Source organism: Pithys albifrons, chromosome 22, assembly GCF_047495875.1.
Source record: "Pithys albifrons albifrons isolate INPA30051 chromosome 22, PitAlb_v1, whole genome shotgun sequence".
NCBI lineage: Eukaryota > Metazoa > Chordata > Aves > Passeriformes > Thamnophilidae > Pithys > Pithys albifrons.
The window spans coordinates 9,491,322-9,505,406 of record NC_092479.1 but is presented as its reverse complement, the minus strand read 5'-3'; the positions used below and the strand labels follow the sequence as shown (position 1 = coordinate 9,505,406).

At 48.4% G+C, this 14,085-nt stretch overlaps 1 protein-coding gene across 6 annotated transcripts in view; it reads right to left on the bottom strand.

Moving 5' to 3' along the window:
- Positions 1-14,085, bottom strand: part of LOC139681914 (kazrin-like) — a 160,315-nt gene that overhangs the window by 16,044 nt on the left and 130,186 nt on the right. The window contains exon 1 of one of the 6 annotated variants that reach the window (XM_071575702.1): positions 3,734-3,820. The exons of 4 other annotated variants lie outside the window; for them this stretch is intronic. In XM_071575702.1, the coding sequence (XP_071431803.1) occupies positions 3,734-3,776 (43 nt within the window). In that variant the 5' untranslated portion in view covers positions 3,777-3,820. Of the gene's footprint in view, positions 1-1,898; positions 2,111-3,733; positions 3,821-14,085 lie in introns of those variants that run through there. One more of the 6 variants, XM_071575701.1, reaches the window with a different exon arrangement.

Below are 14,085 nucleotides of genomic sequence, written 5' to 3'. Positions count from 1 at the left end.
CCTTATTTCTTCTAATAATGTTATGACCCTTCTGTTTCCTGTTCCAGGACAGAGGTGTATGTACATGTATATTTATCATGAGTAAAAGTACTCCCTTGATTTGCACCCAGCAAAGCAAACACCACCTTGCTGGCAAACTCACATAGGCAGCACAAAATGCAGCTTTCCTCAGATAGTAATTCACCAACACGAGCCTTGTCATTTGTACTGCATCCATTTTTAATATGTCCCCTCCGAAGGCAGAAATATGTGTACAGCAATCGGGTCAGCTGAGTTACATGGAAGAAAAGGCTTTTAAATGGATGTCTTAAAAGTAATGCCTGTTCCAATCCCAGTAAAAAGCTTTGCTGCTGCATGGAGAGTGGACCTGCTGCCGAGAGGAGTCCAAGATGGGATTTGCAGGAACAGGACTGGAAATTTCAGCCCCAAACACTGTCAGGAGGTGTTCACCACAGTTAAAAAAACTCCCAAAAGTCTGATTTGTGTTGGATTTTAACACCAATCGGTGGTCGAAGCATGAAGGAAGCAGAATCCAACAGTGTCATGGAAGTTTAATGCTATCAACTGAAATATAATTAACAGTCAATTATTTTGGCAGAAATAGTAGTTCTCATCAATTAGTCTGGGAATGTTTAAATTTACATTAATTTCATTGCTGCCTGCTGGCAGCTGATTTGGAAGGGGTTGGAATGAGTGATGGGGTTTGTCCATGTGAGGAAATGCCTCCTCCCCTGGGTGGTCAGGAATTACAGTGGCTACCTAGTCCTCCCCCTAAAAAAAGGTTAAAAAGATGAGGGAATAAGCACAAGGGCCTGAAATTTGACCATCACCACTTCAGCCCAGTCCTGCTGCTGTGCATCCGAGGTGCATCCCTGGGTACAGCATCTCCTGCAGCACTGAGGTGCTCTATGGCTTCAGAGGAGCTGTTGGCTGCCAGTGCTCCCTCCTGGGTGGGCAGCAGGGCTCACAGCAAAGCTTCTTGGGCTAAAAAAGTGAATTCTGTCTCCACACATTTATCTTTTACTCTTAAAGAAGCTTTTAATACCACCCTCTGCTTCTTGCTGCCACGATGCTGCAAGTGAGCTGTCACACCTGAACAACAGGTAGAGACACTCCTTAACAATTTTGGGTTAAAGCTTCCATCCAGCAGGAGCAAATTCTTGCAAAGCACCATTTCTGAGCACCTCCTGATTTAGACAACAGGTTGGCCTCGGTGCTTTCGTGGTCATGACTCCAGGACAGCGTGCCCGGCCATGAGTCCCAACCAAGTACCATCAATTAGAGCTCCTATGGATGGGGCGGGTGGTGCAGGGCCCACCTGCCTGCGAAGCTGCCCCCGGTTCCTGGCACTCTCCACCCCAAAATAAAGATTTCCACAACACAGACTCCTGCTTTCTCGACTTCCCAGGCCACACGCTGACGGGTGGCTCACCGGGAATGTAAGTAAATAAGACCCTGTGCACGCGGGCGGAGGGGCGGGCAGCGGGGTTCGGGGCCAGGCTGGTGTTGTGAAGGATTCCAGAAGCACACACCACATAAAAGCACCGGCTGGTGGGCTACGACCCCCGCAGCAGCCTCCGGAGCAGGCTGGAAGCCCCCTGCCCGTTCTCGGCTCGCGCTGTCTTCTCCACGAGACAAAATGGACAACGGGGCACTGGGAGGCCCCCGCCCCTCCCCACGGCCACGGGGGCACACACAGAGCCCCCCGTCCCTGCCCCTCGCCTGCCTCGGGCGTGTGGGCAGCGTGGCCAGCCCCCGCCACCTCCCCGCGGCCCCGACATTCCCCGGCACTGCTTTGTTTCAACCCGGAGGCAGCGAGCTCCAAGCACAAAGCGAGAGGCAGCCGAGCACGCCGGGCTGTGGCCCCGCCCTGAGGACGCCCCGGGGACCCCCCTCACCTGCGTGGGCTGAGCAGGGGCACAGCACCCTGCCCTGAGCATCGGGCCCGGCCGCCCCTCGCCGGCTGCGGGAACAAAGGGTCGGGCGTGAAGCGAAGCCTTGCTCGCAGCGGCACGTCCCCGGTTTGCTCTCCTCCTGCTCCGACTTCATGGCGAGGGTCCCCGGGCTCGAGGGTCCCCGCGGACGGGTGTCCCCGGCCGGGGTGGATCCTCCGCGGCTCGACACGGCGCTGCGCGGAAGTGTCGCCAGCGCTACCTGCGCCGGGAATTTGACCCCTCGCCGGCCGCCCTTCCAGGGCTGGATCTCACGGTCCGGAGGAGTGGCTTTGCCCCCGCGCAGCTGGAGGTGTGCGGGACGGGGCCCCGACGCAGCGGAGGGCTCTCCCGGAGCCCCGCGCTGCGCAGGAACCCGGGGCCGGCCGGCGGCGGAAATGATTCCCAGCTGGAATCATCCATCGCTCCCGCCGCTGTCACCAACAGACCGGAGCGCCCGCCGCGTCCCAGCGGCACCGTCGCGACTGCTGATCGCGATGCTCGGCCAGCGCCGGCAGCAAGGGGAGTGAGGGAGGAAGGGACGGGAAGCTGAGGCAGGAGGCGGGAAACACACGGCGAGGGGGCCGCGGTGCCGGCACAGCCCGGGCCAGGCTCGACCTTGCAAGGCAAATGCGTGCAATGTTACTGCTCACAATGCAGTTGTTACTTATATTATTTATTTTATCCAGGCAGGTGGGATGTGGGGCACAGAAAAAGCAGGCAAGAAAGCAGTGACCACCTGCTTTTTGTAATAAAAGCCACATAAAAATATACCGTAACAACCAAACTCTGTGAAACCTAGCAGACTCATGTGGCTTTTTCATACAATCATGAAGGTTGGAAAAGACTTCCAAGATCAAGCCCATCCTTCAACCAAATACCATGCCAACTAAACCATATCTCGAAATGCCACATCTGCTTGCTTTTTGAACACTTCGGGGATGGTGGCTCCACTACTTCCCTGGGGAGTCTCTTCCAATGCTTAACCACTCTTTCAGTAAAGAAATTTTTCCTCATAGAAATATTTTTGCTCTCTACGGTCCATGTTGCACTGTTACCTGCCTTTACCCCACTGCCTGCACTGCCTGTTTCCAAGCCCTCCACATCAGACCCACTTTTTAAAAGTCATTCACCCAACAGAGATGAAGAACTGAGAAGAAGCACTTTAGATTTATGAATTTGTGCCTGTCTCTTTGCTGTTGTCAACACTGCCCCAAAGCCAGTGGCCCGTGGGTACTTTACAGGCAGGCCTGGCACACTGCTGGCACACACCTCTCGCTCTGCCCAGGAGGGCAATTCTTACACAAAGATCAGAAAACACAATCCAAGATAATAAAAATCCTTATATTCCATTTTACAACAGTTCATGGCATGCAAAGCCTCCACAAGACACTGCAAACCTCAGCTCGCCCACCCTACAGCAGCAGCATCTCAGGCATGGGGAAACTGAGGCACACCCCATGTCCATGGGCTTTGACATTTTTGGGAAGTGGGAGACACTGTAACCATGAAAGATGCGCCACAGCTGGGAAGGGATACAGCCAGTTTCCTCTTGCACCTGGGTCAATAAACCAAGTCGTCACCCAACCTGTGACCCTCCAAGCCCCACGCTGTGCTTCCAGACATTGCCCCCTCTCTCTTCTTCTGCTTCCTTACCAGCGGCTTTGGAAGGGTAAGGGAGCTAGTTTTGTTGTGCAACAAGCCCTGGTCCTCATTGCAACAGGCTGGCACTGCCATGCAGGCTGGGGCACCTCTGCCAAGAATGCGATGGCCCCGTCGCCCCGGCCCCTGTCATCACCTACCTCGGCTCCTGGAATCCCAGGAAAGCTCTGCGTCACCTCCCATCGCTCCCTGTTTGCACAACTCGCCTCTCCCGGGGATCAAGTCACTGCGCGCCCGTGCCGACCTCGGCTCCGCATGCCGCGGGAGCGCCGCCCTGGTCGGAGTCACCGCCGGCTGTGCGAGCACCTGTGGCTTTAATCCCGCTCTGCACGTAATCCCAGCCAAAGGATCCCGCGTGCCGTGGTGTGCTGTGACCTGCCACGGCAACAGGAAGGTGCTGAGTTGCAATGCCCTAAACCAAAGAAAAGGGAAGAGGTTCTCCACGTCATGGGCATTGCACAAGCCCCAAGCTCCCCCAGGGCAGCTCCTTGGAGCCTCCTCCCCGGCAGAGGAGCCTGGGGAGTATGTGGGAATGCTGGGCTGGGCTTGTGTCCCGACTACTGCTGAGTAATGGTGGCCCAGCAGCGTTAGCCACACCCAGAGCACCCGTCCATGCGGCCACAGGTGTCGAGATAGAGCAGTACTGCTGCTCTTTGAGCCAGCGATGTTGCACGCAGGGATTCCCCTGCCCCGTCCTATGTGATTAACAATCCCTTTGAAAGGCACGAGGAAAAATGGTTCTGGTTATGTAAAAGACGGCACATGGCTCGGCCAGGTTTGTGTGGTGCTGCCAAGCTCCAGGTACATTGTGTGTCCCTGTGTCAGGGCATGGGTTGGCCTTTTGCTGCAGTTAAATTGGGGTTGGGGTCTGGGTGTCCTCTCCTTGCTCTGGATCAAGCCATTACTGTGTGGCCAGAGCTGGTTGCTGGCCCTTATCTAGGAGGAAGTCAAGACCAGGGAGTCACTTCCCGTGGATCCTGGCTGCTGCCAGCTGCCGGTGTCAGTGCAGGTGGCCTGGCCCTTCATTCCAAACTGACTGGCCTCCTTCAACCATCCCTAGGCCAAGAGTCCTCTGCAGGGGCAGGAGGGACCCTTCCCACCCAGGCCTAGACCAGAAGGTCTCTGCAGGCTGATCCGAACTGGACAGCCTCCACAGGAGGACAAACTTGCATCATATGTCCCATCTCCAGCTTCCCAGGCTTGGAGGTCTCACCAGGGTTATGGCTCTAAAGCAAGCCAGCTACAGGTGGTCACAGACAAAAAATGTCCCAACTCCTTCAAGATCAGTCTGAAAATCCCAACCATCATCCCCAATGGGGGGGGTTAGGGTTAGGGCAGGGGCCACCAGAGACTGACAACAGAGAGTCAAGTTGAGGTCAATAAGTTGTCAAGCCCTGGAACATGCTGCCCAGCCGTGGTGCAGTCACTGTCCCTGGAGGGATTTAACAGACATGTAGATGTGGCACTTGGGGACATGGTTTAGTGGGGGCCTTGGCAGTGCTGGGGCAATGGTTGGACTTGATGAGCTTAGAGGTCTTTTCCAACTTGAATGATTCTGTGATTCTATTAAAAACCACTTCAACTTCAGCATTGTGACTCCAAAGGGAACCATCCTCTCTGCAACACATAATAGTAGCTGGTGGCTGATTAAATACAGCTCGAGCATATGGATGAGCTGTACATCACTGCCCTGGAGGCACCAACACCTGCAGCAACTGCTGAATAACCTCAGCCCAGCCAGAATAATCTCTGCAGTAGGTCAGTGATGCATCCATGTACCTTCAGATGGTACCTGGTTCTTGCAGAGCCACATTTGACCTGGAGCAGAAGTTGTCCACAAAACCCACCAGAAACATAAAAATCCAGAGACCTCATATGAAGTCGGCAGCAAAACGCCACTTAATTCCAGGAAAACTTACTAACACCTCTCCTCCATGCCCATGGAAACACCCTTCTTCATCCCCATCTTTGCAAAATAAAGATAACAGAGTGAAGAGATGTTTTAAAACAGAACTGATTTCTTTTTTCCTCCTGGTTTTCTTTTCAAGGAAAACTCCTCTTTTACAAATGACAGAATTTTATCAAACATTTCACTCATGACAAATTGGCATTGTCACTGAGGAGAGCACTTGGCTGGGAATTTCAGAGGCGCTTTGGGAACCTCCATCTGCTTTTGCCGACAGTGGTGAGGTTGGAGAACATAACGTGTGAGGCAAGGATTAATTAACATCGATCTGGCTCCAAAACCAGAGGCGGTGAGAGTAATTTTCATTCAGGAACTTGGCACCACTTAGCACCTCCTCCTCCTCCAGCACTGTTGGAGTATTTTAAGCTCCTGAAAATTACACGTGCATTGCTGAGTTTATGTAGTGATTAATTAAAATCTCAACGGAGAGAAGAATCCAAATTTTTTTATTATGTCCCTACCCAGGCCATACCCAGCAACTTTCCCCTTCATTAAAATAGCACTGCAAAAACTGTTTACTATGTAAAGAGTCAAAAAAATAAAGAGCAAACATCATTGTGCTGGTTCCAGTCTCACTTGGTACAACTTCCTGAGCTCATCCCAGTTATTTCTATTGTTTTTAATTTTATCATAACAATTATAGTTATCATCACAGACATTTTAAGCCTAACTTCTGGGTTCTGTACAATATTTTCACTCAAATGCTAAAAGGCTGTAATGAGACTGAGATAATGGCCTGCAAGTATAAATGATACAGATCAAAATAGGAGGAATTTGGTTGTAAAGGAAAACAAATAAAAATTATCAATCCCAATTAGCATTCAAAGACAGTAATTGAGGGGAAAATAATGCATTATGGAGAGGGGTGTTCCACCTGGTACCTGAACCCCAACAGAACCTGCTGTGCTGCTGTCACATCTGGATCCCACCACTCCCAGCTTTGTTTGTGCTAAGGAGGTGAGGGATAGCACTGACAGCAGGATATTTGTGGCCATAGAGGGGACAGGGTGGGCATCAATCAGCAAAATGTGAGTTCTCTGAGAGCTTTGAACTGCTGAACACCACCAGAATCAATATTTTCCTTTTTTAAACCAACACTGGAGGGAAAAGCACATCTCATACGGATTCAGTCTTATTCTGGGTTTTACATTATTCATTGAACCTCATCCCATGTCATGCTGCAGTGAATATATTACCATACACGATGACAAAAAATTACACGACTCCTGCAAATACACAATAAAGCATCAGGCTGGGCTGCCAAAGAAGCTGCTCATTCTGCAATTGCTCATTAGCAACATGTAATTCAGTTGCTATACGTTGAGGTTGTGCCTATGCCACCAGCCACTTTATGGGGAAAGAGGAGAAAAATAATAATTATTATTACTATAAAGCAAAGTAATAATAAATCAGGCAGAAACACACCCTAGAGCTGCGCGGTGGGTTTCAAACTGGGAAACATTTTTTGCTAAAGCCTTATCTCACCCACAGCACATCCAGGAATGTCACTGCAAGGCCACCAAGGGCCACTATGTCCCCAGAGCCACCCAGCTCGGCCCACCCTAGCAGAGACGGTGGGGGCACTGCCAGGGAAGGGGCTGCACGCAGAGAAGTAACAGGGAAAATCAGAAGCCTGCCTGGAAAAGTTAATGATTTAGCCCCATATATAAATGTGCAGCTATTTCTAAAAGTTGCTTTGCACCCTCAAGGCCACGTGTGATCTGGATGGGGCTGAAGGTCGCACTCTGAATTGGCCACTATCTTTATAACCAGATGTTACTGTGCTTTTTAAATTATTTTTAGCAGCTGTTCTTGAGCTTCCAGAAAGTTTCAAATGAGTAATTTTAATGATCTCTCTTCATTAACCACTCCACCAATATACATATTTATGTATGTTAGGGAATTCAGTACAGAAAACAGCTTTTATGATACCTGCACAACCCGCCATGTTCATCAACACAACCAAAACTTACCCGAACCCCATTTCTTTATACCCCAAACATGCTGCTCACCAGCCAAGAGGCTTGTTCATGTGCACAGATTCCAAATGATGCAACAGCGCAGTTTTTGGTTGCTTACAGGAATTGCACGGGAAAAAAAGTGGGAATAAAGCCTGGCTGGGATGGCTGGGCTTTGTGAGGCAGGTTAGGAAAGCCTGAGGGAGCTGCAGGGATCAGTGACCTTGTGAGCCTGGGCATATCCCGTGCCCCTCCCATCCACTGCGTGTATCAACAGAATATTTATAAATAAATCAATTGAAAGCAATTAATCAGCTAGAGGAAGATAAGGAATAATGAAGAAAAGAGATTAGCTGGCAATGCACAGACAGGGCTCCTCCAGGGAGGAACTGCTGTGGCTGGAAGCCTCCACTGCAAAGCCTATTAGCGCCACTTAAAAAAGAAATTTAAAAGAGACAACCTGAATAATTAAAAGGAAGAGTTAATGGTTCATGCTAACAGCTTCTAAAAACCTGCAGCAGCCGTGGTTATTAACCAGAGGGACCTGCAGATAAACCATTGCTCCATGCCAGGGAGGGATGCTCGACCACAACTGGACTCCTGCCTTCCCGCATCCCTCTGTTGTGATGGAGCCAGAAAGGCTCACATGGAAACCAGGAGCTGCACTGTGGTGCTGGGCTCACTTAAGTGACCCTTGGAGCTGAGTTATAAATAATAACAAAGAAACAACTCCAGGACTTGAGGGGAAGCCTCCAGGGATGGGAGTTCTAATATTACCCACTCAGTGTATCGCTGGGAGCATTCCAATCACTGAGTTGCTCCTTGTCAGCTAAGCCAGGACTAAATATACTGCTGGGTTGATCCCCAACTGAAAAATTAACCTCCAGGCACAGCAGTTGAAATTTCTGCCATTTTCTGTATGTTTTCCTACTGGTATTTCCACACTAATCCTTCCACACTGAACTCTGGAAAGAGTAGGGTCAAGACAGGATAAGCAACATTTTCCTCAGCCTTATTGCTGCCATTATTTATTTATTTCATACCCCAGAATATGCCAACACCAGGGCGAGGCTTAATGCAGTCCACAGGACCAGCACCACCACGATGGTGCCACCAAGAACCACAGGCTTTTGGCCAAAATAACACCCCAATGCAGCCACTTTCTTTTGGAGGAGCACCCAAAAATTACCCATTCCCCAGCTGTGACCTGCATCCTATGGGAAAATTCCCAGAGATGCTTACAAGAAGCTTTCCCAAATTTGGGGGGAAATCTTCCGCCTTCTCCAATGCTGTGGGATCTGGCACCCAGCTGGCATCATAATCAGGAGGAGCCACCAATTCAGGGGCTAAACACTGTATTTCAGTGCAATAGTTGCCTTTTTCAAGTAACAATTAAATTGCCAGATCAGGGCTGGAGCCCATGAGTCTTTTTCGGAGGTGGAGGGTCAGCATCTCCCCATCTTCCTCAACAACTTGCAAGGCAGCAGTTTAACCTTCAAGGTAAAACTGAAATTCGTTTAGTGACGCTCTTTTCTACAGGCTGGGGGCAGAATAATTCCATGGAGAACAATATAGAATAGATAAAAATAACTGCACTGCAGCGGGGCCACAGAGCAGGGCAGGAGGAGCAGCTTCCTCCCTGCCCAGAGATTTAATGGCAAGTGATGGGCTGAGAGCAGGAAAACTCCCCCAATTCTGATGTTTAGGGACTAATGTTGACTTAACAGGATAATGCCTATCTTGGCATGTGAATCCACAAGCTGAGCCCATATCAGGCTTCTCCATCCTGTTCCTGCTCCACTGCCCATCACACTGAGGGACTGAGCGCCCCATTTCAAAACACTTATTTTTTTCCCTATTATTTTTATTTTTTTAAAAATAAAAAAAAAAAATCTGAAGGTCTTTCCAAGTATGTAAGCAGTGAGGGAGATAATATTTTATTATGCACCACTTACTGAACTTCCAATCTGTGTTTATTAAAACTTTTCACAGCAAAGTTTATCTTTCCCTGATGGGAGGTGCAGAACAAAAAAAACCAAAAAACAAGCACCTGGAGGTTTTAAACCACTTCTTTTCCACCAAAATTTTACCACCACACTAAATATCATAGCATACCTGGCTGTGATGAAATGAATATACCCCTGCCCCACAAAATCGTAGAATCACGGAATGGCTTGGGTAGGAAGGGACCTTAAAGCTCATCTTCTTGCACCCCCTGCCATGGGCAGAACACCTTTCCCTAGTCCAGGTTGCTCCAAGCCCTGTCCAGCCCAGCCTTGGACACTTGCCAGGGATGGGGCAGCCACAGCCTCTCTGGGCGTCCTGCGAAGTTCCTGCCACTCTTGCACAGGATGGTGGGCAGTGACACTGCCATGAGAAGGAATCCTGGCTCTGACGTGATATCCTTGATCATCTTGGGATCATCCAGGGATGAACAAGGGGCAGCAGGGAAGCGAAATGGGACAGGAGTAAAGAGGAAAGAAGGGAGAGATTATTGGACCAAGATGTGCAACAACAGCAGTTGCCAGTTTTCATGACTTCATGACAAATCTCAAAGTACTGATTGAATTTGGATTATTCTTCTCTTTCTCTCCCTCCCAAACTTCAATTTTTTAAATCAGACTCATGAAAATCTCAGCTTATAAATAAATTTTCATCGCCAGTATAGAAAAGCCTCCTGCATTTCCCCCAGTGTGCTGCACAGGCTCAGCAAGCCAAGGAAATAACAGGAACCCTTATCCCTTCCACATCTACTTTATAACCCAGACCAGGATTTTCAAATAGCCAGAGCTAGGAAATGAAAATAAGGAATACATGATCCTAGGAGACAGGTACCCAAGAAGCAATTCTATTAACTCAAAGCTAAATATGATCAAGAGCAATAATTCCAGTATGGGGTTTCAACGTGGTACTTGAAGAAGACAAAACAGATTATGTTTTCTGTATTTATTCACATAAAGACTCCAAAGTCATCCACCTTTTCTACACTGCCCTCATAGGACCTCTCCCAAGCTGTGCCTAGCACTGGGCATTTTCCCAGAAAAAAATATTGTTGCACTGAAAAAATGAGGCCAGTAATAACAAAAACACATCCAGAGCAACGAGGGGATTGGGAGGAGTTGAAATAAGCCCCTGGGCAAAAGCAATTCCTCAAACTTGGTGCAAGCACCAGTGTGTAGTACCAGGATGTGGGAAGGGGCACCCAGAGGACTCCAGGATTAGGTTTAAAACTGGGGAAATTAAAGAACTAAGTGGTCATTCAGACACCACTACCCCCCACACACACTGCTGAGCACACCCAAAAGATTTCAGAGACTCAGAAAGAAAAAAAAATTGTTCCAAGTTATTTTTTTCTTTAGTAAAACAGGAAGTTTTTTTAATAATTCAGCTGTTTTGTGCTGAGACAGGACACTGGCCAAGTCACCTCTCCCAGGGCTGCCTGCAAGACCAAAAGGCAAAGTCTGTAAAATTCAGGGTGGGTGAAAGGATCTCCATCTGAGAGCTCAATATATCTAAATATAAAAGTTTCAGCGATGTTTCAAATAACTCAGGAGCATCGGGACAGGCACAACATGTTCTCAAGTTGAGCCACATTTGGAAACTGCTCTTTTCACCAATTTCCCCCCAGCTACGCCACAAAAATGATGGAAAAAAGTCCCTTTATTTTTTTTAGCAAGATTCACCCTCGTACCACAGTCCCCACAGGAGTACAAATATTTGATGCAATCAGAAAGAAAACAAAAGCATCCTGAAATGACAACTGAGAGGCAAACAATCTGGGAAGTTTCAACCTTCAAAATCTGTCTCAATCCTGGTTGTATTTCTGCAGGCGAGGGAGAAGAAAAAGACACAGCCCAAGTGGTGTCTGGTTTTGCCTTACAAAGGCAACTTTAAATGAAGTTTTAAAAGAACATGACTAGGCTGGAGTTAATGCTATTAAAATTCAAAGTGCAAAGACAACAGTAATCCCGGCCTGTTCCTGAACAAGAATCCGATCATGCAGCACAGTGTTTTGAGGCTGCTCCCTGCTATTGATTTCCTTTCACTGGAGGGGAAAAAAAGGGAGAGGGATCAACAAGGAAACCCAAACCTCTTCAGTAACCCAGCCAGCCCACCCTTTTTCAACACCCACAGCTCAGCAAGTGGAAAGGAAACTGCTACCAAACTGTGCTCAAAAAACATGTTTAAAAAAATAGGAATTTGGAGACAAAATCATCCCCTGGGCTGTCAAGCCTGCCCAGGCACGGAATCTGTCTGCCTGGAGAGCAGCAGCACAGCACATCCTGGAGTGAAGGATGGAGCAGGGCTGTAGTGATGCAGATGCACGGCACTCCCAGAGCATCTGTAGCAAGAAACGGCCTATAAACAGAAAATATTTCCCCTGAAAAACCACAGACCTGCAGCACTGCCCTGAAAGCTGTGGACACCTGAAATCCCAAACTTCGCCGTGATTCTGCACCTCCGCTTCTTGCTCTGCATCTGGAGGAGTCACTGAAGGATCATTCAAGAGGAAACAAGCAGAAAGACAGTCACTTGCATTTATACACGCACAGTATTTTGATTTTTGATTTTTTTCAGCCACTTGCAAAATCCTCTGGAAAGATTGCTGGGGGTGATAGAAGAATTATGTTGGTTAGTGAGCCAGTTATTATCCCTCTGATAAGAGGAGCTGATCTAGGTGGAGAGGCATTGGCTTGACACTATTTGCAATGAAAAATTAAAGCAGAGATAGCAGCAGGTTTGCTCAGCTCCTGCCTTATCTCCAAAGCACGGCAAAACTATTTGATCCCGCTCTGACATGGGAAGAAGAGAAGGGCTACAGGGGAATTCAACAAAGGCAGTTTTTCCAGGCATTGGCAGCCCTAAGCACTGTGGAGAAAATTAAAATACAGCAACAGAGATGCACAGTAGGACCCACACACTGGGACTTTTGGGAACAGACACCTGGAAACCGGGTGTCCTGTGAATATTTGTAATATGGGGAAAAGCTGTACAAACAACACCAGCTCAGCCCATCTGCAAGGTTTAGGTGTCATGAATTCCTTTTCTTAGTGGAATAACTGAGCTGGACAGGCTGGAAACAGCCTGGTGGGAGGCTGGACTCCCAGGAGGGCTGGAGGTGTTGGCTGCTGTCCGGAGAAATCCTCAGAGTTCAGCCATCCAGCACCTCAAGCAGCATCTCCTAAGACAATGTGTCCAAAAGAAACTCTCCTCTGCCTTCGCAGATATAAATAGGGCAGGACTGGATGGGATCTGTCATGTTTGTCACAGTTGTTTCAGTTGGGAACTGCTGCGACATGATTTGCAATTGAGAAAGGATTTTTCTTTCTTTTTTTTAATTTTTATACTAATATTATTTTAAATTTAGGGCCACCAATAAAGCTCCCTGGAGCTGTTTATTTCCCTAATCCCAGTTGCAAGATGGCCAGCACCATAAAAACCCCTCCCTAACTTTAAAAGAGATGAAGAAGTACAGGAAAATGAGGTTTGTCCCAAAGCCAGCTTTACCCTGGGAATTGCATCTTTTTGGGACCAGATTCTTTTCCAGCCTCCTCAGCAGCCCTCATTACTTGGGCTCAATCAATACTACTACACCCCATTTATACCTTCAAGGTGGGTTATAAACCTTCCCTACCCCGGAACAGAAGCATGAACAGATTTACGTGCAGGACTGTCTCTACAAAAGTGCTCTAGGGAAGAAACGAGTATCCTTGGGGGAACAGCCATATTTTGAGGGCTGGGTTTTTGAGTTATTTTAAGACATATTTTAATCTTCATTGTCTAGACCTGAGGACCAGACAAACGGCATCTGCTCCAGCTGCTCCTCATGGTCTCTGCTCCACCTGTGCAGCAGAGGAAGGAAGGAAAAAACTGATCAAAGGAGCCATGTGGGAAAAGTGAGTTTGGAGCGTGGTGGCAGCACAAGGTACAACACAGAGTGAAGCAGGAACAGAGAAATCCAAATGCAATACTGAGTTTCCTTTACCTACTACCAGGCTTTTGAATACACCAGGTATTTAATGAAAGATACAGGTAAACCCAGAGGAACTACAAACCTGTTGCAAATGTGAATTAAAAGCTTCATTTTTAGATAACCAAGATTTTTTTGGGGAGGAACAATAGCAATGCCTCATCTAAAGAAGCAATAATGGGACACAGAGGTAACACAAAGTCTGAGCCCTCAGCACTGGCAACATTCCCTTGCGCACAGGGATCACCCACAGCAGGATTAGGGGTGATGGAGGAAGCAAACCCCACAAAGGGGAAGACAGGCCAATGGACAGCTCTGCAAGCACTACCAAAATATTTTACAGAGCAGCAATGCATTAATGAAAACATAAAGAATCACCCTGGCTCCCAGCCTGAATCCCAACCATCCATATACAGCATCAGGCAGGGCTTGACTGTCTCAACCCCTGCCCTCAGCCCAGCAGCATTAATTCCCCCCCAGAAAAGAACTGCAGGAAAACATGGAGTGAGAAGCAGCATTTCAGAATTGCTGGAACCCTGAGCCTTGCAGCTCCAGCGTCTCACACGAAAGCGTGGAAATTCCCTCCCAGTGAATAGC